The 24,343-nt window shown below is 49.9% G+C and overlaps 1 protein-coding gene across 3 annotated transcripts in view; it reads left to right on the top strand.

Annotated features, from left to right (window-relative positions):
* The window catches only part of PLXNC1 (plexin C1), a 155,600-nt gene that overhangs the window by 104,925 nt on the left and 26,332 nt on the right, over positions 1–24,343 (top strand). For all 3 annotated transcript variants that reach the window (XM_021092759.1, XM_021092758.1, XM_021092757.1), the window contains 5 exons: positions 3,711–3,749; positions 3,991–4,115; positions 5,362–5,560; positions 10,170–10,316; positions 23,266–23,443. In XM_021092759.1, coding sequence (XP_020948418.1) covers positions 3,711–3,749; positions 3,991–4,115; positions 5,362–5,560; positions 10,170–10,316; positions 23,266–23,443 — 688 coding nt within the window. The remainder of the gene's footprint in view (positions 1–3,710; positions 3,750–3,990; positions 4,116–5,361; positions 5,561–10,169; positions 10,317–23,265; positions 23,444–24,343) is intronic.

Below are 24,343 nucleotides of genomic sequence, written 5' to 3'. Positions count from 1 at the left end.
GCTTCCCAGGCAGCCGTAGATAATGTGCTTGGTACAAAATAATGGCTTAAATTTGAGCAGAGCGGGGAGGAGGATAACTATTAATTGGATTGATTAGGGTATAAAGCAGGGATGGGTCACTGGCCATTACTCTTTGTCCAGGAACAAAAACCTGGGAGGGACACAAGTTCAGAGGGATGATTTTTGCTTCACTTTACGACCAGTTGAGAACTGAATGTGTAGTTGGGAAGTGAGCTGGTTTATTTAAGAATCAATAAATTGTGAGCTGGCCAATTTGTTGTGTTTATCTGCATGACTTCCATTGCAGCTACTAGATGATTCACCATTACTTCTCAATTGGAAAGGCAACATACTCTTGGCCAAGAGGGAGGAAAGTCGGCATGCGTAGCATTTGAGTAAAGAACAGCCGTTTTCAGCAAGGCAGAGTTTTTATGGTTCTCTCCAGCGGTGGTCCTTTAGCTGATGCGTCTGTGTCATCCTCATTTAGTAGAAATAGCTGCATGAGATGATTGATTAATTTGCGCTGGGGCTCCGAGGCGTAGTCTCCTCAACCCTTTGGGGTTTCGGTCTTGCTTCCCTTCCAACACCTCCATTTGCTCGCCCCCGTGGCCTTCCTCATGGACCCTCCCAAGGCTTTGGCGAGGTACACGCATCCCCCTGTCATCATCTCCACACCCTGATGCCCCAGGTCCTCCATATTTGCCTCTTTCTGTCCAGAACTGGTGAACCCAGAGCAAAGGCCTCACCTCTGGCACCCAGCAATATCAATGAGCATATTTAAATTTAGACTCGTGAGCAAAGTCAGAAAGCTCTTCAGGCCAAAAGAGGGCTTGGATCACCTTACCAGCCACTTCCCAGCTACATTTGGCCGGAAGCCCCAAGTTCAGACACCCAGACACAGGCAGGAAGCAATTTCCAGGTTCTCTATAATTCTAGAAGCAGACACCATGATATGCGATGCTGTGTCTGGAGTTGGGACGCCTCCATAAAACACCCACCAAATTGTTGTTGTCGTCGTCGTCGTGCAAGCCTCAGTGCTGTAACTCAAGAAGGCTATAAATAAGACTTCAGCTTTTTGCACTTGCAATTTTTTTTTAAAAGTTATCCTCCAAGAGTACCAGGGACCAAAACTTCCCAGTGGCCACCTCCTCATTTCTATGGCAGAACACCACCTGGGGAGGAGAGTTTAATTCGCTGAATCAGGATGACTGTGCAGGACCTCACACAGGTTGCATCGCGAGTCCTCTTTCCCAGCTATCTGAGATCCCCATTAAGAATTTAATAGCAATAAAATCACAGAGATTTCCACCAGGCACAGGAGGACTGTGTGGGCTTTTATGGTTAATGGTTGCCCTTGAGTGCTGGAGAGAGTCATCTGCAGCCTGAAAAAGAAGTTTTCCTATCTTCTAAATTCGGTAATCAAGAGCAAGATAGAATGACGAATGTAAAGGAACACTGTTGCGAGTGTTTAGGGAGAAAAAAAAAAAAAAAAAATTCCAGGAACAATGCTATATTATCTTAGGAGCAGAAAGAGAGTTGCAAGAAGGCAAACTGAACTAACTCAGGGCTAGGTGGGATCTTGAAAGGCAGCTGGAAAAGCCATAGAAACTAAAGTCAAATGAAGACCCAGGAAAAACAAGTATACATTTATCAACCCCTAACAGGAAGACCTAAGTTAAAATCGAAATCATAGGAATTGGGAAAAGATAGAACAGGGTAACTTTTTTTTTTTTTTCTTTTAATGGCTGCACCCGTGGTATATGAAAGCTCTGGGGCCAGGGATCACATCCGAGCTGCAGCCACAGCTGTGGCAACACCAGATCATTTAACCCACGGCACCGGGCTGAGGATCGAACCTGTGCCTCGCCAGTAACCTGAGCGGCTGCAGTCAGATTTTTAACTCCTTGCACCACAGCAGGAACTCCTGTTAGGACAATGCCTGTTGGAAACGCATTCTATTCTGAAGATACCTCCTATGGTTAAGTAGACCCAGGAGCCATGTCCTCCTCTCGGCCTGGAGGTTGGGTGTTAGAGGGAAAACTATGACTGCTCAACACCCACTAGATAACAACAGGCAAAACCCGAAGGGAGTGGTGGTCTCTCAGAGGCCAAGGCATCACCAGTTCCCGGTTCTTTGCCTCCGCAGCTGGGTTTTTGCTTTTAAAGCCTTGCTTTCCGTTTTATCGACAACTTTATTTTGCTGAAAATAGAAACAATCAGGGTAAGCAGAGCATCTCACCCCCTAGATGAGAGAAATTTGAATAAAAGGAGGAAGGAGCCTTTGAACACAGGGAGCCAGAGTGGCATTTCCCTACTTAAGGTTAAGAATCAATCTCTTTAAATTGCCTATGGACGTAAGGTAGGCTCAGCAGAAAAATATTAAGAACTAGAAAACGCAAATCCAAGGTCTGATTTTTCTACTTACTACTAAGAGAGAGTGTGACCAAAATAGTTTGAGGTCTTCTGCTTGGGCTAACAAATTTGAAACTATAAGGCAAAAAAAAAATCCTCTATAGAAGAAATGTAATAAGATAGAAAAATAGCCTGCGGTTTCAATTGTTACCAAAACAATTGAAAATCACTGAATGTTTAGACTTATATTTTCATCCTATTGACTCAAAGTATTCATCAGCTTGCTTTTAAAATTTCATTATTTAATTCCAATATGATTTATGATACATTAAAAGAAATTCAAATTTAAAAGTTTGTATTCAGGCGTTATAGAGCAGAGCACTTAAAAATATTTTTGGGGTGTTCCCGTCGTGGCTCAGTGGAAACAAATCCAACTAGGAACCGTGAGATTGCAGGTTCGATCCCTGGCCTCGCTCAGTGGGTTAAGGATCCAGTGTTGCCGTGCACTGTGGTGTAGGTCGCAGATGTGGCTCGGATCCTCAGTGGCTGTGGCTGTCGTGTAGGCCGGCAGCAACAGCTCTAATCGGACCCCTAGCCTGGGAACCTCCATATGCTGCAGGTGCGGCCCTCAAAAGACAAAATACATATATTTGTCAACCAGCAGGACAGCAGCATTGTGGTCCACTTTGCCATAAATTAGTGATTAAAAAATAAAAATAATACTAACCGACCTGAAGAACGTGCGATGCACTCATTCATTTTGTTTCCGTGCCCAGCCCATCCCTGAGGCGGGATTCATTTTGTTTTTCCATTTTGCGGGTGAGGAAAGTCAGGCCCCGGGAGATTAAGTAGCTTGTCTGACGTCAGGTGACTAGTAGATGACAAAACCCAGATTGGAATCTGGCTCCAGATTCAAGCTTTTAACCGCCCCATTCCATCCTGTTTTGAACACCAGGGCATATGGATGAGTAAACACCACCAAGCCAAGACCTGCGAAGACTCACCCACACGTCTCAGTCTTTCTCCTTAGAAGCTCAGTTGCTTAAGGAGGGTCTGCACGTTTGCGTCTCCTCCTTTCACCGCCCCCCCCCCTTTAACGCTGGACTCGGTTCTTTTAAAGCGAGAGATGCCTTCACCTACCCCAACGCGACGGATGTGATAATTCGGGGTCTTCTCAGAGGCCTTCAGAAGCCACTGAGGTTTCTTAAAGACTATTTATTATGTAGAAGATAGGGGGCTCTTCAGATGAGCAAAATAGTGTCCCTCCCTTCTTGCAACGGCCTTGGGTATGATAGCAAAACTGCACTCTTCATTTCCTTTGGATGTTATGAATAATAAAAGTGTCTCCTTCCTCTCAGTCAGGTGGCTTCACCCACATCTTCACTGAAGATATGCATGTAAGTCTCTCCGTTTTCACTTTTGGCCCACGCCTGCCTGACACGCACGCTGTCATCCTCACCCCATCACCATCACTACTTTGAGTCATTCCTGTGGCTTTGGGGGGATCACGAATTTGCTATAAAGTAATTCATTGTCTTGGAAAACCCATTGCGCATCTGCTGTCTAACTTTCTGTATTATTTTCATGGCATATTATTTATACTACATTCCTTTTTTTTTTTTTTTTTTTTTTTTCCAGAACAGAGATGCCAGTGATAAGAATGAAAGCCTGACAGCTTTGGACGCCCTAATTTGTAATAAAAGTTTTCTTGTTACGGTCATCCACACTCTGGAGAAGCAGAAGAACTTTTCTGTGAAGGACAGGTATCAGCCAGTGCCTGCCTTTGTATTTTGAAAGTCATAAAATAGAGGAGGCGTTCCCGCTGTGGTGCAGGGGGTTAAAGAATCCGACTCCAGCGGTTCAGGGCACGGCGGAGGCTGCGGGTTCAATCCCTGGCCAGGTGCAGCGGGTTAAAAGGATCTGGCACCAATGAAGCTGTGGTGTGGATCGCAGCTATGGCTCAGATTCAGTCCCTGGCCTCAGAACGTCATATGCCACGGGTACAACCATTAAAAAAAAAAAAAAAAAAATCGCTAAGTAGGGAAAATGAAACCTGAGCCTCCTATTTTTGCTCTAAACCACAACTTGAACTTGGTATCTGAGAATGTTCCTCTATCCAGAGGCGGGTTGTTTGGTGGGGGGGGGGGGGTTGAGTCATGCCTCTGTGATGTCTCCAGTTCAGAGCACACGGCCCGGACATAAATTCTATTTTGAAGACACCCAAACATATGACTCTCCCCAAAAAGCACCCTGAAAAACCCCAACACCAAGAAAAAACATGAGTCCCGAGTCCCAAAAAGCAGAAGTGCTGTTTTCTATTTTGAAAATATACCTTGAAAATTCGGGAAAATCATCGACTTCTTGTTACCACCCTAATTTAATGTTGAAGTGCCAAAAGCATAAAATGTCCTGAAGTCAACACTGATGCGTGGTTTTTATGGGTTAAGAACATAGGTAGTTGAAACCGAAAGGTTAAAAAAAAGCCCCCTCCCCCGCAGGGCAGTGCCCTATTGCCTGGCTCCCCAGGCGTCCCTGGAAACTGCTATCGGGACCAAGCAAGCCACAGCTGATGGTTAACCAAGGCTCTGTGTTGTTTTAAGGGGCTTTTTTTTTTTTTTTTTTTTTTTATTATCTCTATATCATCTTTTTTTTTTTCTTTCGGTTTTACTGAGACATAATTGACCTACCACCCTGCCTGGGTTTAAGGTGTACAGCATGACACCTACAAATCTGATCTCTTTTTCTGAGTTGGAGACTTTTTTTTTCTTTTCAGATTCCACATATGAGTGAGATGAGACAGGGTTTGCCTTTCTCCACTTCCCTTAGCCTGACGCTCTCAAGGTCCATCCATGTCGTCGCAAACGGCAGGCTTCCCTTCTTGTTCCGGCTGAACACTCGTCCATTTCAGCTGTATATACACCGAGTCCTCTTTATCCATTCAGCGGCGGGTGGACACTTAGGCTGCCTCCATACCTTGGCTCTTGTCACCACGGCTCTGTTTTTAAACAGGTGTCTGTTTGCCTCCTTCTTGACCATCGCCCTGCAAACCAAGCTGGTCTATCTGACCAGCATCCTGGAGGTGCTGACCAGGGACCTGATGGAGCAGAGCAGTAACATGCAGCCCAAACTCATGCTAAGACGCACGGAGTCCGTGGTGGAAAAACTCCTCACAAACTGGATGTCTGTCTGCCTTTCTGGTTTTCTGCGGGTAAGTGTCGCATCCCGGCGGGGTCAGAGGGAAGACGATAGGCAGTTAGTTTTAGCAGATGCGGATGTCTTTGCCCGGATAAGTCCTGAGCCCTCCACGGTGGCAGCATCGAACCCCTTGGAGTCCTGGTCTTTGCCGGGAGTGCGTGGAAGGGAAAAGGAAATTCGCTTTTGCTGGAACTGGTCTATGCACGTGTAGTTCATTGAGAATTTCCTCGGGTAAGACTTTTCCCTTTAAAAATGTTATTGGAGCCAGAACCATTAATGTGAGACCGACCCTCGTAACAGATTTTGAAGTGTACCGAATAGGATTATCTATGGGCCCCGCGTTGTGCCATGGATTTCTAGAACGTGACTGACGTTTTCTATCCATTGACGTTGGCATCCACGCCACGTGGTTAGTTCACATGTGCTGAGGGAGGGCACGTGTCAAATACTGAGCAGCACACATCGTCCTCAGGGCCCCTGAAGCATCTTGAAAATAGCCATTTACCTGCCGGTGCGCGCGCCGTAAGCTAATTACACTCCATTCCGACCAGTATTAAAACGAGTCTCCCAAGAGCCGCCTGCCCCTCGAGTTCACTTCGTTCGAGTTACTGCATGAACGCGGTCCTGATCGAATCGAATCTTAAAATCTTTTCAAATGGGAGCTTTGCACACGTTCCCCTGATGAAGAGGGTGGGCCCTGCAGCCCACTGCTCGGTCTGCAGCCAGACTCCGCCACTGTCCAAAGGCCCGGCGCAGGTTGCTTGACCTGCCTGGCCTGGGTTTACAACCTGCAGAATGAGAAGGAGACGGTTTTAGGGCTCTTGGGAAGCACAGATGAGAAAATGTAGACGATTGCTCAGCACTGAGTCAGCACCCCCTAAATGGTGCCCGTTATTATTATACAATATTAATAGGAAAAGTGTGTTCTGTTCCACCAGCCTCCATTCAGCCCTCTGAGGCCCCTGGTGCAGGAGGTTCTTATCCTTCTTTAATTTTACCAGCCCTCCCGATTCCAGCAAAACTGCATAATTGTGTATTTGTAGCCGGTTCCAAAATCTAATTAAACTTTGAAGAAGATCCACTGCTATGCCACAGGTTTTAACAGTACTACTTAAGTGTAGATCCAAAAAGCAGCGCCTTAAATAGACTGCGCTTAGTTTAATGTTTAATGTAATCTTAGCAGTAGATGCACTATATATATATATATATTTTTTTTTTAACCAACCCTTTTCTCTCCCAAGGCAATACCCATTTATTAAGATTAATGAAATCTGCCTTCTTTTCTGTTTACTCGGTATAAATCATCACCCGCTTTGGGGAGATGTTGAGTGATTTTTTTCCTGGGGTGAATATTTTTTGCTTCCCCCCCACCCCCACCCCGCATCCTAGCTTCTGCCATAGCTGCTTCTAAAGGGAGGCAGCAGGACCCTCACCTCGCTCTGAGGTCTTGGTCTCAAAAGGCAGGCTCTTGCGCCACCGCCTTGCCATTGAATCGGAAGTTTGGGCCCCACTGTCCATGTTTGCAAGCTCCTACAGGGGATTCTGGCACCTGCCTCTGAGAACCTGGGGTAGCAGAAGGAGCCTTAGCCTAGGCGAAGGCGTCTGGGTGAGAAGCAGCAGGTTCAGGCTCTAAGCTCATGTCTGTCCCTCTTGCTGCGTGGCTCTGGACACAGATAGCCCCTTGCACCTGGGCATCCGTTTCTACCTCCCAGATGAGGGGCGTGGCCATTAATGTCCAACCCCTCCCCCGTTTGTTCTTCTGTGATTCTTACTCTGAGCCCTGAAGGGCTCATCAGAGCCTTGTCCTTGCTGCTCTTGGGCTTTAAAAAAGCCAGGTGTTCGAAAAATCTGGGCCCTGAACCCAAACCGCCCCCTTGAGCAGAGGATTCTGGGTCAAGGGGATGCTGATTCAAGAGTGTCTGAGGGGGGGTGGTGAGGGGGCAGCAGGCTCCCCAGGGAGGAAGTGGCAGGAAGCCAGTCAGCAATACTTTCATTTTTAGTGGAATGGTTCCCTCTGGTGCAGCGGCCTGCCTTCCCCCACCGAGTGCCCACGGACGGGGGTGGGCGGGGGGCAGGGGGGGGCTGATGGGCCTAGTCCTCCTTCCCTACCTGCTCCCCACCCCGACCCCCCCCCCCCCCCCACACACACACACACACACACGGGCTCCACGGGCTCTTTGACCTCCAGGTAAACTTCCCCCTCTGTGCCTCCAGGGCCCTGTTGGTAAAGTAATAATACTAACTGCCACCTACTGCCTTGCCAGCCACGTGCTAAGAACTTTGCTTCCTTTTGCTCATTGAACCCCATGAGGTAAATGCCTTTATGACCATTTTGCATGTTGGGGAATCGGGGGACACAGAACAAGCGAGATTTTCTCCAGAGCCCACAGCTCCTGTGACAACACCAGGGAGCCCGCAGCCACCTGTTTCCTGCTTCCCCAAGGAGGCAAGTACCTCCTTCCAGGCTTAGGGGCGCTAGGGGATCACATGGGATCAGGGGTGCAAAAGCCATGGGCTCAGCCATGGTCAGAGCGACCGACCTCGCTAAGGAAGGGCTGGGGAAGGGGTCCCTAACGCCCATCACCGGAGGGGAAGGGCAGGGTGGCTCTGCGACAGGCCAGCCCCCTGGGGAGCTGGGTGCACCCTGGTCTGATAAGATGCCTAAGCCCCCAGCAGGTGGGACTGACTTAGAAAGTGCAGCGGGTGGTGACAAAGAAACCCCTCTGCCCCATGGTTTCCTAAGCCAGCCTCACATCAGAGCCCCTGGGGAGGTGTTGAAACTCCAGAGGCCCAGGCCTCATCTCCAGAGGGTCCCCATCGAAAGTGGGACCCAGACCTCTGAATTTGTCATAAGAGCCCCAGGGGATTCTGGTGGCGACTATCCAGGCTTTGAACCCAAGCGTGGAGGCAGTGCCAGAGGAGATGGTACTTCCCTGACTCTAGCTGCCCTCTCCCGAGAATTCCCGACTACAGGGTCACAGAGGCTGGAGCTGAGGCACCAGGCAGCCCAGAAGAACCCCCCCCCCGGCCCCCCAACGCCGGCCTCTGCGGGTGTGCCCACCCCCACCTCTGATGTGGGCTGGAGGCAGAGAGAGGTGGAGGTTGGAGGTTTGCGGTCAGGACATTACCTACGGGGGTGGGGGTGGGGGGGACAGGAGAAAAGCGCTGTGCGGGTGCGAAGCACTAAATAAAGGAAGTTTCTCGTGCGAATTTAAAGGTCATGTTCTCGTCCCCGGGCTCTTCCCCACCTGGGAAATTTTCGAGCATTCCAGCCGCGTCCCACAGTGAGGAAGAGACTCCAGGATATGTCAGCAGGGGACGGGAAGTGATACAGGGGCCCAGGGGCGGGGAGGGTGGCAGAAGGAGCCAGAGGAAGCCCGGGCTTGGGCTGGGCTGGGCACCTGCAGTCACTGTAGAGGGTGGCACGGGGTAGGGGCTGGGAGCCCAGGAGACTTCCGAGACATTGTAGTTTACCCGTCCAGGGGAATCCTCCTTTCCAAGCCAGATGCATCGGCTGGAAAGCTCGATGCTGTAAACTGGTACGGCAGGCCCGGGTCACGTGATTGGCTTGGGCTCCTCGCTGAGGCAGTCTGACTTCCTGGTTCTGGCCCAGCTTTTCTCCCCCCATCTATTCAGTGGAATGTCCTTCGGCTCGCGGAGGGTTGACTGACTTCGCAAATGCTACCCTGTAGCCAACCCCGGCTGCAAGCCTGTGGCGGCTGCCGCAAAGCAGAACACCCAGGCCTCCCACTTGGGTTGCTCAGCATCCATTCAAGCACAGTGCCGACAAATCTGGGGCCTCTCCGGCACAGCAGGGCTGGCCACCCCTGGCCCAGGAAAAAGTGCATGTGGCGGAAGTGTGGAAAGCGGTCATCAGGATGGGCCGAATGTTTGGGAAGATCCTTAGAGCAGTGGGTTGGCTCTGGCCCAGGGGAAGGGGGTGGAGTCCATCAGTGGCCTGTACCCGCAAAGACGGCGGGGAGGGGGCATCTGGGGAGGCCCCAGGGCTGGCCTTCCCGGGGTGGGCGGGCGGGTGAGGAGGCTGCAAACTGTGTCACGGAAGGGAAGGCCACTTCCTTAGTGAGAAGCTGTTAACACCAAAAAGCTTCCTCGTAGGTAAATGTTGGAAACGTTTTTAAGTTTCCTCTGGTTACCAAGGCGAATCATTGTGCATTTTTTAAAATGCCATTTATTTTCAGGGTGCTTTTTAAGCATTGGGGGCAGTTAAATAGGCATAAAAACAAAGGGTAGACCTCCTCTAAGTGTGTTCTTAGGCACTAGCCAGCTGATGGGAGTTAGGCTGCCATGCAGAAGCTTAAGCATAAAAAATGATCAGGTACTCTGTAGATGCCATGAGAGAGAGTGTGTGTGTGTGTGTGGGTGGGTGGGTGGGTGGGTGTGTGTGTGAACATGCATGTGTGATGGGGAGAGGAGGCGGTTTCCTGAGTTTTGCTCCCAGTCCTAAGTGGCGCAATATGTATTTTCTTGGGAGTTTCATGTTGATTGTTAGAAAACACTGCCTCCTGTCTCCTGTCGTGGTGCCATAAACCGAAACTTCAATTCTTGGGAAAGTACACTGGATTCTGCTGAAAGCTAACTGTCACTTTTGCGTCTTTTCCAAGGAGACTGTTGGAGAGCCATTCTATTTGCTGGTGACGACTCTGAATCAGAAAATAAACAAGGGTCCCGTTGATGTCATCACTTGCAAAGCCCTGTACACCCTTAATGAGGACTGGCTGCTGTGGCAGGTTCCGGAATTCAGTACTGTGGTACGTTTGCAATGAAGCTGATGGGGGGTCGGGGGGGGGGGGCGTCACTTCAAATGAAACGATATCAGTCCTACTGCAGGAGGCCTCGTACGTTTAGTTAATTAAAAATGGTCGCCGATAAAATATTAACACATGTTCACGTAATAGATTTGAATGACTCAGATTGGGAGGGGGAAGTATTGTAACGGTGCCTGGGGTACTCGTCAATTTCCAAAGATTTTAATATCAGGATGGCTTAGAGCTTTCAGCCTCGTCAAAGGAGATGCAAAGTACTCCCTATTCAGCACTTATAATTGCAATCAGAATTTCTCAACCGGCTCTGCTCTGGAAGACAATGTGTGAAGATATATTTCAACCAAACGGAGGCCGTCTTATTTTAGAAAGCTAACACAAGACAAATTCCACTGTGTTCCCCCTGCGCCATGACGCCCTTCCTGTATTTCCATGGATGAGTTACAAATGTTTGGTGTCATGCACTTCATGTTCTGTGATCTCATAGATATATTTAGAGGAAGGCTCTAAATCACGACAAGGAGATGAGCGCCGGGCTGCTGGAGGGTTTCACCCATGTAAGAACTTCCTTTTGGTCCTTCCCCACTTCACCCACCCACCCTCTTCCCTTGCTAAAGGAAAAGAGAACAATTTTTTGCACATTCAGGAGTTTTTAGAGAGAACCAGCCATGGCAAGCATCTCTAAAATCACTTCGGAATTTTCTGTGTGTTGTTTTTTTTGTTTGTTTTTGGGTTGTTGTTTTTTTTTCTGTTAATAGAGACTCAGAAAAGAGATTGCTGTGTTTTGCTTTGATCTTTAGCTTTATGGAGATTCTGGGTTTCTTTCACAATCTCATTAGTGGAGGAGGAGGAAAGAATTCCAGTGGGGTTTTGCTCTTGCTCCGTAAGGGAGCTGAGTCTCCTGTGGCTTTGCCCTGGATGGCGGGCAAGCCCTGCAGTGTCATCCTGGAAAAATTCACCCCCTAATTGGAGAAGGCACCGCACCACGTTGCTGTAGACTGTGTTATGGTTGCATCCTCTGGCGAGAGAATAGTCCCTAGATCAGCAGTTTCAAGTTCCCAGGCGTTGGCAGATGCTGCTCACCCTCCACTGAAGATGGCACGCGTCTGAGCAGCCATCCGCAGGGTCGGGAGCGGGACCGAAAGTCAGCAGTTCTGACTTGGGTCTATACTCCCATCCACACCCGAGAGACAATGCAGGCAGTGGTTCTCCAACCTTGGCATGCATCAGAATTGAACACCGGTTGTGGAGTTCCCTGGTGGACGAGTGGGTTAAGAATCCTGCCTTGTCACTGCTGCGGCTCTGGTCTTTGCTGTGGTGCAGATTCCGTCCCTAGCTCTGGAACTTCTACATGCCCGGGCATGGCCCCAAACCATAAAATCCCCAGTTGCAAGGCAGCACCAGCATCAGAGTTTCTGATTCAGTAGGTCTAGGGCGTGGCCAGAGATTTTGCATTTCTAAAGAGCTCTCTGCAGCTGCTGCTGGTCCAGGACCACACGTGGAGAACTCTTGATAGAATGGTTACTGAGAGTGGCTTCTAAAGCCAGACAAGTTGGAATCCTGCCTCTGCCACTGGCTAGCTGTGTGACTTTGGGCAAGTTTGGGAAACCTCTCTGTGCCTTCATATCCCCATCTGTAAAATGGGATGTTGATCATGGCGGCTGCCCACCTCATGGGGTATTGCGAGGACTGAGAGCTGATGTCCTATAAAGCACTTAGGACGCTGCAGGGCCCGTGAGTGGCATGTAAATTCTGATCTCCTCAGGCATGTGTTAGACGCGTAGATCTAGATAGACCAACGCCGGCGGCGCCGTCTGGGGACTGCTGGCATCCGACCATCTGAGGGTGGAGCCCAGGTTCAGATAGAGGTTTTCACCGCTCCAGGTAATTCTCAAGTGCATCCCGCAGGAAGCACCCCCTGATACCTTGGAGAACAAAAGATGAACGTGCATCTGGGCCTCTTGACTCCCCTTTCACGGATGCAGGGTTTGTCCTCCAAGCCAGGGCCTTGGTCCTAATGCCAAAGACGCCCTTGATTTTACTCGGAAACATTTTAGGAACGCCACAGGTTCCCAACGAGGCGTGTTTGCAAGTGAATGTAGGTCAGGGAAATCCAGCAGCGTTTCACTTTCATGAAACCCTGAACCCGGACAGGAAGGAGAGGAGAAGCTGGGGCTGGGAGTGGAGAACGACATCAGCCGCCTGGAGCAACTCGGAGGTTTGAGTCCTTTCTAAGGCTTTACATCTGAACACTTCTCCCCCCTTTCATTTTGAAATGTTATTTATTTCACAGTCAATTAAGACCATGTGTTTCTGATTTGTTAACGCTCAACTCATCATCAAAATGTTTCTTGATGTTGCAGAAATTTGTGTCGACGCTCAGATTCTTTTTTTCCTTTGTAGCCCCTGGGGAAAAGGTTGATGGGAAATTATGCTCTCAGAAATCCACATAAATCTTCCTTTTCAGAGTAGGAATTTGCCAGGAGATAGCGTGGAGCCGGGAGAAGGGGTGGGGCGCTTGTTTCTAGGGCCCTTGCCTTTCAAACGGATTTTTAATGCCTTTTATTGCACTCGTCCCAACACGTCTTTCATGGTGGATCGTTATGCTAGAAGCTCCAGAGAAGCCTGCTCTGGTCTGTTGCTTGTGTGACAAAAGGTTAGCAGAAGGGCAATATAAAAAATTTAAGGTTTTTCGTTTCCTTTCCGGCAAGTCCCCTCAGCCTTCACCATCGTATTTTAAAATGTCTCCCTTTCTCTCCTTTCACCCCGTTTTTCCCACTTTACCCCCCTTCCCCAGACATGTGTACCCAGTGGTTCAAAGTCTTGATTTTCTGAATTTGCCTCTGGTGGTTTATGTAATTGAAAACCGAGGCATGGTGAACAAACTCAGTTTTTTGAGTGTGCATGTGAATATGTGTGTGTGTAAATTTTTTTCAAGGAGGAAAGAGAAAAAACAAAAAACAAGAGCAGCCACATGAGCAATGAGAAATGATAGAGCCTCGGTGTCATGGCAGGGCCACCTTTAAAAAGAGGCCGCCAAAGTCCTGTTTGGTTAAATGCTCACAAACACAACACCTCATCTGACAACCTAAAATCAGGGTTTCACACCTCTAAGATTAGGATGCGTTCTCCCCGAGGTGTGGGGTGTTTTCTAGACCATGAGGCATCCTGCCAATTGCTTGTATGCGAAATCGTTGGACTAACGTATGGGTTCCAAGAAGTCATTCTTTGTTTGCTGCATCCTGGGTGGAACATGGCTCTGCCTTTCTGAACATGCCGTCACTTCCTCCAGGACCAGAAGAAGCCATCCTTCTCCAGCAGGCATTGCAGGCTGCTGTTCAGTGAGGCAGACTGCCACAACCTTCTCAGGGTCCCGGATGGCAGCACCAGAGGAGCGTTTGTGTGCACGCACATGCACGCGCACGCACGCACGCACACGCACACGCAGGACTCCTGTCTTCCTCTCATGCCCAGCGCTTGAGAGCTGGCAGCCAGAAGAGGAACAAGTCCCATTACTCTGCAGGTTTTCCCCCTTTGCAAATTTTTTGGCACGTTTGATTTTGTGGCTGGGGCATCTGGGCCCCCCCGTGGGTGCCGGCTGTGTGTCTAGAGAGCGATTTGGGAGCAGCTCGCCTGAAACTTCAGAAGAGCAAGTGAAGGTTGAGGATCTCAGTTCCGGGAAAGGGCGCCCCGTGGGAGAAGGGACATTTGCTTCCCTTTCAGGAGGAGACGAGAAAACCTAATCACTCGTGGCCAGTGTGCTGAATTCGCGAGAGAAGTGTGACTTATAATCAAAGTTAAGCCAGCAATGGTGTTTTGAACTCTTAAACCCAGGAAATGAGGCTGCCAGTCTGCTGTAGCCGAGAGATAGCATCTTGGCGCCCTGGGAAACAGAGTTGCGACAAACATATTATTGCCCTCGTCCTCTTATCTCTGAGACAGTCTTTAAGATTATTAGAAAAATCTTAAAAAACACAGAAATCGGATTGCCTCTGCTATGATTCATTGAAAGTTTATGCCAGCCCGCCCCAGCCTATGTCCCCTACTCGTTACCGTATTGGGGGCAGTTGTGCTTCATAAAATACGTCATCTACGCCAGAGCCCTCCCTGAACCTAGTAGGAGATTCTCCTCGACCGCTTTTCCCTTCAACACCGTGGCTCCCCCCACCACTCCCCCGATCCTCCTGCTCCCTTCAGTGTGTCCTCGCGGAAGAGCCACTCTCCCCATAATTAACCGACCCACTGTCCCCAGTAAGTGATTCTCCGGTTACCTCAATTACATCCCCTTGTTCATTTCAGCCTGATGTCTGCACTTCAGCAATCTTGTTTTTAATAGTCGTAGCATTTGTGGAGAAACAGGAAAGTTAATTAACAAGTCTTGAGCTTTCTTTTTTTCTTCTTCTTCTTTCCCTTTTCTCTCCACCAGCGTGCAAATCATTTCCATTATGACTTGCAATAAGACCGAAACCATTACAGGCTCCATCGTTACTGTTCTGAGCTTTCTGGTCAAAGAAGCGAAACGGTTTTTTTTTTTTTTTTTTTTAAATAATCACTTTAGGTTAGTCATCCTAGTTGATGGCAGGCAGCGGAAAATGAAAAATTAACCTTAAACGAGCGCTTTAAATGACTTTCCTCTTCGTACGTTTTCTTCTCACACCCGTAATCTTGGGATTAGAAAATAATTTAGCTCCCGAAGTCCAAAAGGAGTTAATTTTCTTCTTTATGGCTCAAATGCCACTCTGTGCCTTCCTCACTAAGGATTCTTCTTCATAGCTGTACCTCTCAGAGGATGGTAACTTTTACAGCGCATCTTTGTGTGGATAAAGGCGGGTTCTGGCTTTGATTTTCCTGGCCTCACCAAAGCCAGCATTGCATTCGACGTTACTGTTACCTAGAGCGGGGATCGGCAAACTACAACCCATGGGCCAAATGTGGCCCTGCAGCCTGTTGTTATAAATAAAGTTTTATTGGCACACAGCCATGCCCATTGATCCGCTGCCTCCAGGGCTGTCTTCCTGCTCCCACAGCAGAGCTGAGTAGTTGCAGTAGAGACTGTACGGGCCTCAAAGTCTTAAATGTTTACTGTCGGCCTTTCACAGAAAACTTGCCGCTCTTCAGTGCTTGCCATAATAGAGAAGAACAAACGAGGATCCACCTTCCCACTAACCCCCAAGCCCTTGGCCTGTTGGCTCGCCTTCTAGGGACACAGCAGTGGAAAAGCCGCACCACGATCCGTAACGCTGAGACTCACGGGCCCTGTGCCAACAATCAGGAAGCTGTGAAACACTCATATTCAACCTAAAACACGGAAGTCAATCATTTTGCGCTAAATCAGACAGACTGTCTCACTTGACTTGTGCGTGAACAAGTGTTAGTAAATCCTGGCACGTGTAGAAAAACTTGGGAGAGAAACTTAAATTTAAGGACAGTCTCTCCATTAACTTAATTTTGTTCTTCCAAAGGGAAACGGCCTTCCTCCCTCATTAGTCTGTCAGGGGTCAAGTCCCTTGACCCAGGCCTCACTGAGCTCTCAGTCTCTGATGGAGAAAAGAAAGAGGGGACGTGGGGGGTGGGGGGTGCAGCCAGAGCAGCGTTACAGGGGCCTTGACTCCAGCTTGAGAAAAACCTCCGATCCGATGCTTTTCTGAGACTTACACTTCCTTTTTTTTTCCTTTTCTTTTATAGTCGTACCTTCGGCATATGGAAGTTCCTGGGCTAGGGCTCAATTCGGAGCCACAGCTGAGGCCTACGCCACAGCCACAGCAACGCCAGATCCGAGTGGTATCTGTGACCTACAGCACAGCTCACGGTAGCACCAGATCTTTAACCCACTGAGTGAGGCCAGGAATCGAACCTGCATCCTCACGGACTCTGTGGTGGGTTCTTACCCCACTGAGCCCCCACAGGAACTCCTGAGACTTGGACTTCTAGCCTTAGGCTCTTGTGCTTGGACTGAACTGGGAGTGGTTTTTCCACTAATTCAGTTTAGTGTAAGAACCAGACTATTCTTTGGTCCTTCACTGGGCTCTGAAATGAAATTAGAAAGATATTTTATAGGTTTTATTTAATGAAAGCAATTATTGGCCTAAGACTTTTTATGATAAAGTTGCGGGCTTGTAATAAATTCCTTTAAAATTGGTTTCTAGGTATTAGAGAAAGAATGCAGCGACATCCCTCGCCTTGGTAGCCAATTCCCTCCCCTTGGTAGCCACTCCCTCCCGTTGGTAGCCAAGGGTATGGCTGAAGAGTTAACGAGGTAGCTGCATCATTCCTTTCCCCGCCGAAGAGGGGGAAATATGGGAAAATCCCTCTTCCCCTGCTTTCGATGCCTCCTCCCAGCCCTCTGCAGCCTGTTTTTTCTGCCTTCTCCGTTGCTGAAACCACCACGTTTTGTGAAGGTGGATGCGCAAAGCTGCTGGTGGAGCAGGAGTGTGGTCATATGTCAAGATGCCCTGTTGCTCAGCGGGGCTGGGGATGGGGTTTGGAGTCTGACCGTCTTGACCAGGACTCTAGGCTCAGATGCTCACGAACTGGCTGTGTGACCTTGGGCACGTCACTCAACCTCCCTAAACCTGTTTCCTCATCTTTAAACAGGTGATGATAAGCCCTAAATCGTGTACGTTTGTTATGAGGTCAGGAAATAATATCTCTATGATGACTGGACATCATGCCACAGGGTAGGTGCTCAAGACTGACGCATAGTAGCTTTCTCGTCCGGGCTGTTTTTCTTGTCAGCGGTAAGGTCTTCTAAGCAGAAACTGTCCCCTCACCATTCTGTTTGATTAGTTATTGATTGATGATGGGTGATGCGGGGGAGTTGATTAGCTGCATCCATTGTCATTAAAAGCTTATGTGACTGTTGAAAATGTCACCCACAACCCCTGGAGCAGACAGCATCCCGCTGGACAGACGTGAACAGGAGAGCGCAGTGACAAACCTGCCCAGCAAACTACCTAAAGGGCCCGGTAGTTCCAGGTCCTTCCAGCCTGTTCCTTTCTCTGGGTTTGGGTCAGGTGCCTTCCAGGTAGCTTTGCCTTCTAAGAACCCTTCTTGGTAACAGGCATTGGTCCTGGAACCTCTCTTCCTTCTGACCCAAGATAACCGTAGCTTAAGAAGTTTCTCTCTCTCCCACGTGAAGTTCTGGGAAGGGCAGGCCAGCAGTGGTGGGAACCTCCGCTGGGATGCCCCACAGAGCCGGGTTCCTCTCTGCCTGCCCTAAGGTCACCTCCTGCCCTAAGGGGTTTGCCTCCCATCAGCCTTCTTCCACATCCCAGGCAGCAGGACATCTGCTGAGCTTTAGAAAAGGTGACAGAGGGTGTCACCAGCTGTCTTTTAAGGAAGTTCCCCAGAGGCTGCTAGTTAACACATCTGCTACATCTCGTTGACCTGAACCTAATCACATGGCCATACCCTGCCACAGCAGAGGCTGGGCAAGGCCATCTTTATTCTGGGTGAACTTGAGCTCGATAAAAATGCCTGTCTGTGGGGCCTGATCCCCAGGGTGCTCCAGACTGCGTGGGTTCCCTAGGGTTCCAGGCCAAGCCCGGTGAGGAGCTCCAGCTGCCTCGACTTGGTCCAACCTGCCTGCTCTGCTAGCGTTTACTGTGAGCCTCAGGCGGGCTGGGACTGCCTTTCGGAAACCGATGCCTTCGCGGGCCTCTGGGCTCTGCAGTTCCGAGTGTGACCCTAAGGATGCGCCCCGCCAGCTCTGCGTCGTGGACACAGTCCTGAACCTCTCTGGGTCTCGGCGTCTTCACCTGTTAAATGATGCGGATCGTAGCGCAGAGGGAGTCAGCAGTTAGGAGGGCTAGGTGACTTAGCAGAGCAGGCGCAGCACGTGGTAGGTGTTCAGTACATGCTGGCTGTAGCTGTATTCTCTCCTTCAGCTTTTGTTTCTAAAAATAGTACAGGACATGGCCGTTGGTGGTTTTGGAAAGGCGAGCATGCTTCATCACGTCCTCCGCCCTCCATGCTACCCAAAGGAAGTGGGATTCTTTATCTTGATTTCCTGACCTAGTAGCCTGAGTGAAAGACTGAAGCTCACTGCCCATCAGTCTCATTAGAACGGAAGCCAAGGACCTCCGTGGTCCAGAGACCTCCTCCTGGACCACTGCACGTGCAGCTCCTCTCCAGACCCAATTCACATACCTCCTCCTCCGTGCAGCCTTCCTTGGTTTCTCTGCCTTTGCAAACCCTTCTCCAAACCAGAAGGAATTATCTCTGAACCTCTAAGGCAGTCCCTCTATACCTACGATTTTCTACCTGACACAGGAATATGTTGTCTGTGTTGTACAGTTGTTGTACCAGGCTTCAAATGCTTCCCAGGCCGGATCAGTGCCAGATTCTATTTTGTAGCGTCTGCAATGCCCTGTACACAGTAGGTGTTGAGTGGGTGGGTGTCAACGAATGACTTTACCTCCGCCTCAGCAAAGTGAGCTCTGGCAGGTTGGGTGCATGCAGATGTAAGTCAGAGAAAAGGTGACTCATGGTGCCTGAAGTCATAAGAGCATGGACTTGCATCCCAGAGCAGGAGATGTGGAGGAAAGCGGCCCCAAGGCAGGCCCGTGGACTCCGCCGTCGGGGCTCTGGCTCCCCATCTCCAAGCGCCTCCTGACGCTTTGTCCAAGTCAGAGAAGCTGCCACAGCTCTAAGCACTGCCTTCCTCTTTTGTAGAAATCCTGCCCCTCTGTGTCTCCCTGGGCAGGGCTGGATCACATGAGTAGCCCCTGGTGATGGAGAAGAGAGTTGCCAGCTGTCATGGTTCCTGGCCTCAGCTGGGCCCGCGGCTGCTGATGCCGGCTTCTCACAAAGAAGGAAGAGAGATGGAGTTGCCTCTGTGGCGCAGTGGGTTAAGGATCCGGGGTTGCCGTTGCCGTGGCATAGGTCGCAGCTGCGGCTCAGACGTGATCCCTGGCCAGGAAAATTCAAGATATCATGGGTGTGGCAAAAAAAAAAAAAAAGAGAGAGAGAGAGAGAGATGGCTGCTGATTGGACAGCAACCATATCTGTTGCCCCAGCTTTGCTGACGCTTTCACAGCCAGAGCACAGAGCAGTCCCTCTTAACAGAGGGCAGATTTCTGGGGAAGAGACCAGGGTGCATTTTAAAGCACTTGAGCCTTGTGTGGGTCTTGAAAATGAATCACCACCCCATAGATCTGAACTGTGCTTAGTTTATAAAACAGTTTCCTGTTTGCAAAGGCAGCCTCATCAAATGTTTCAGAACAGCGAGCTCAAGTGCCTGCTTCTGCCCTTTCCTTGCTGGGTGATCCTGTACAATTTACTTCACCTCTCTGGACCCCAGGTTCCCATCTGCAGAATAGGAATAATAGGAAATCTGTCATAGGGTCGTTTCGGGGTTAGTTTATATATCCTAATACACATCGTTTACGCGAAGCCTTGGCCTACGGGAAGTACGCCTTAATTTTCTGTTACTACCTGTCATGAGTTGGTGACCCCGTCACTCTTTTGAGAGAGGAGCAAAGAGGGTCTTGCAGCTCAGAGACGTCAGAGGACTTGCCCACGTGCCCGCAGGAGGGAGCGGCACGAGGGCATGATCCTGGGGGTGTGCCGCCAGCGTCCACGGCCCTCGGCCCCCTGTCTGTCCTCCCTGCTCCAAGTCTCTGAACACTTACTGAGGGTGACAGAGTTGCACCTGGCGGCCGAATATTGTTTCAAGGGGGCTGCTTTGGTTGCCCAGGTGTATCGTGAACCATCTGAGAGCAAAGCCGGCCCGAGGGTCCCTCCTCCGCCCGGCACTTATACGGAGACGGGCACAGGGCGGACGCTGGTTTCGTGGGTTTGGAGGGGGACATGGTGCTTCCTTGGGGTGCGGGGGGTCTTCCCTGATGGGGAACAGAGGCCCAGCGTGAGCTTGCCGAGCCTGGGGATCGGGTTAAGAGCCAGGGCCTGCCGGAGACTCCTGACTACACGTACCGGTTCAGCACCTGCTGCTTGAGCACAAAGCATTAGCGGCGTAAAAAATGAACACAAATCAATTTGTGTCTGAATTTACTCTCTGAATTCCCTGTGGACTCTAGAAAATGCCATTTTACCTTTTTTCCACCCATCTCGCTGTGGAGGCAGTGGCAGATTTACATGATTTTACATCCAGTTAAGGATTTTTTTTTTTTTCCTTTTGGTTGTGTTTTTAAGAGGAACATTTATTGCCTGTAAAGAGGTGTTTTTGTTGAAGACAATAGTGCCCTGTAGGTAATCTCAGAATGGCATTTCACAAATACCTATAAAACTATTAAAGCAGCCGGGATGGCACGAGCCCTGACTTATCCATCCTTATCTTTGGAGGTCCTGTGCAGTAGCTTGCCTGCTGCCACTCCTGCTGGTGGGGAGACCAGGCAGCAGAGAAATATGGGGAGACCCGGGTGCGTCTCCCCAGACCGCAGCGGGCAGGACCGGCACTTAGCCCTCCAGCCCCTCCAGGAACCCCGCTCGTGCAGGGAATCTAGCTTAGGACTGCGATGGTGGCCCGAGCTAAGACAGTTGCTGGTGTCTGGAGGGTTCCTGGGCTCTGGTGGGACAAGGAAGAGGAGGGAGGGCCAGGCTGGGAGAGGCCGAAGCTCAGTGGTTCACCGGGCCACCCCGGGCCCTCCACTTACAAGCCGTGTACCTGGGGCAGCTCGGCTCCTCTGTGTCTCCGTTTCTTCACTCAGAAATTGGGATAAGAGGAGTTCCTGTCATGGCGCAGAGGAAACGCATCTGACTAGTATCTATGAGGACGCAGGTTCGATCCCTGGCCTCGCCCAGTGGATGAAGGATCCGGTGTTCCCGTGGGCTGTGGTGTAGGTCGCAGACATGGCTGGGATCCTGAGTTGCTGTGGCTGAGGTGTAGGCCGGTGGCTGCAGCTCCTGATTCAACCCTTAGCCTGGGAACCTCCATATACTATGAATGTGGCCCTAAAAAGCCAAAAAAAAAAAGGGGGGGGATAAGACTATGACACCTCCTTCCCCAGATGTTGGGAAGATGAAAAGAAGCATGTCTTGAAACGCATGTGGCAAGGTGCCACTAAATGTCCCTAAACAGGGAGCCGAAGAGAAGACTCTGGTGTGAAGCTTGGCCGCTGTAGTTCCTTCTCCACGTCCATCCTTTAAACACCTGCCGAGCATGTGGGGTTTTGCAAGCGGGGAGGCATTCTCCGTCCCGGCCCGGCAGGTGCCTGGCCAGGAAAGGAAAGGCTCTTGGGCCAGCATGAGATCACCTTAACCTCGGGCTCCAGACTCCGCTCGCGGGGAGACTGAGCCCCTCGGTTAGGACCGCACTGCGGTTTGCTCTTGCCTCACCGTAAACAGGACTGGAGGGGCCAGATGTAAAGGCGGTGAAAAGAATACGTGCCTCTGACCCCCCCCCCGAGTTCCAGGAGCCCCTTCTCCATGGCTGGGGTCCTTAGGTCCTACCTCCCAAGTCAGACACGGTTCCAAGTGCCACTGGCTTAATCTGGTTCATCATCGAGGGAACCCCAAGAGGGCAGTGGCTCTTGTTCCCACTTCCAAGGTGAGACGTCTGAGATACAGAGAGGTTACGCAGCTAGTTCGTGTTGGGCTGAGGTTGAACCCAGCAGTCTGACCCCAGAGCGGGTGCCCAGCCCCACTGTTTTGCTGGCAGCTTGCTCTTTGCTCCGATAGAGACACTGAGCACGAGGCAGGGTCCTAGCTGCTCACCGCCGCCGACCGAGCTTCTGTTGCCATGAGAAGCCTCCTCATACCAACCGTATGAACATGATCAGTTTCATGAACTAATGACATCCACGCCGTAATGTCGTCATCCTCCGCAAGCCTGTCCCAGCCGCCTGGCCCTGTGTCACGCCTTTGACCTGCATCATCTTGGGAAATCTCGCTCACACACCGGAGGGCTGGTCCTGTTCTTCCGTCCACTTTCCAGTCAAGGTCACTCCAAGGATCCCCATTTTCCACACTATTTGTGTTTTCGTTTTTGAAAAACATTTCCATCCGTTAATCATTCAGGCTTCTCTCAGCGTAGCCAGACTCAAACCCACAACACAACAGTGTATTGCACACCATGCCCAGGTCCCTCCAACTCCCTAACTGCCGGGGTGCCTTAGAATCCAAACGTTTATTTTGCTAGTTGCAAAAACTCTTGGCCCTGCCCTGAATCGGTTCCCTAAGACCCCTAGGACATGGCTTTGTTGCTCTAGATCTGTTTATTCTTAGGCAACATAAACCTGAAATTGCTTTTAAATTCATTTTGAAAGATTCCCTAGTTCTGCATTTTCACACTTTCGCAAAGGCCCTACTTCCCCCATTAGGCTAATTCTGAGGTTTGGCTGCAGTGGGAGAATGTTAACGGACAAAATCCCAAGTAAAGGCCCTGAAAGGTGAAGTAGTTAATGCAAGAATAATAGGACAGGGTGGGGATCTCGGGGCTTTAATGAGAGCTGGGGAAACTGGCCGACTGGCGATGTTGAAAGTGGACGGGAGACACGCGGCATTGTAATTACTGCAGCGTATTACAAAGTGACCTCTTTGGCCTGATCAATAGGGAGACCTTTTAACCTTTCCTGTCACCTGGAACGTGGCTTCGAGGACAATGTGCTCCTCTTAATAAAAAAGATAATCACCGGTCCGCCCTTGTGTACCGTGGGACCTTTCCAGTGTGGGTGTTTTGTTTTGAGGATGAAATTAGAAATCTCTATTTTCACATGTATGTGTACCTACAGTTGACTCTCAGATGCATTTCTTCAATGCTTGCTCTGCAATGAGAGTTTTAACTTCCCGTTTTCCTTTCCATTATCCCTGCAAAGAATGGATTATGGAAAAAAGATGAAAGCAGTATAATGCGATAGGTGGTGTTTGCTAGTGCACGGTCAGAGGTATTAGCAGGACTTGCCACGGCTTGTGTCTTTTACGAATGCCTTTCAGATGGCAATTATCTAATAGACTTGGAAACCTGTTTGTATTCTTGCAGGCATTAACTGTCACCTTTGAAAAAATCCCAGAAAACGAGAGCGCAGATGTCTGTCGGAATATTTCAGTCAATGTTCTTGATTGTGATACCATAGGTCAAGCCAAAGAAAAGATTTTCCAAGCATTCCTGAGCAAAAATGGCTCTCCTTATGGACTTCAGCTGAATGAAATTGGTCTTGGTGAGTAAGGCAATACGGGAACTCTTTTGTCCCAATCCCCTGATGGGCCTCCTTGCCGCCTCCCCTCCGTCCCTGTCCCAGCGTGTGTGAGCTCTGTTTGGTGACGCTTACTATCCTGGGTTGTCCCCAGAGGCTACATCTTCGGGCCAGGAGGCCACATTGTTCGCCCACTAGTATGGTGACTCTTCCTAAGAAGCAGGATCTTTGTGTTTTGGGTTTTTTTTTTAAGGGCCGCTCCCGTGGCACATGGAGGTTCCCAGGCTAGGGGGTCTAATCGGAGCTGTAACCGCCGGCCTAAGCCAGAGCCACAGCAATGCCAGATCCGAGCCGCATCTGCAACCCACACTACAGCTCAGGGCAACACTGGATCCTTAAGCCACTGAGCGAGGCCAGGATCGAACCCGCAACCTCATGGTTCCTAGTCGGATCTGTTTCCGCTGCGCCACGACGGGAACTCCGAGAAGCAGGATCTTTCAAAGATGCTGTATAACTATAAATATAAATAATGTTTGTAAATCAGATTCATGAGATTGCTAACCCTGAGACGGAATGACTTCACCTTGCATCAGGAAGTACAGAGAGGTGTCAACCTGAGGCCCTCTGCATGTGTTGCATTTCACATTGGCGTTTGATTTGTTTGTTGTGATACTGAGTGTGTCATTAGTGGGTGGCTCAGACTCTGGGTGTTAACTTCAGCAGCTAGAAAGGTCATCTTCCTTGCTGCTCATCGCATCCTGCATTAAGTGTCGTCTCCATGCTCCCCCACCACAAAGCAGCATCTGCTCTGAATTCATTTTCGGGCTCTCCTGGTGCACGGCAAAGGCGAGCATGTGCGCGAGCCAGCTAACAGGGCTCCACGTCACTCAAATGTTCATCAACATTTTCAAGCCGACTCCACGC

This window comes from Sus scrofa, chromosome 5 (genome assembly GCF_000003025.6).
Source record: "Sus scrofa isolate TJ Tabasco breed Duroc chromosome 5, Sscrofa11.1, whole genome shotgun sequence".
NCBI lineage: Eukaryota > Metazoa > Chordata > Mammalia > Artiodactyla > Suidae > Sus > Sus scrofa.
The sequence above is the reverse complement of the archived record's forward strand: the minus strand, read 5'-3'. Positions and strand labels throughout refer to the sequence as shown.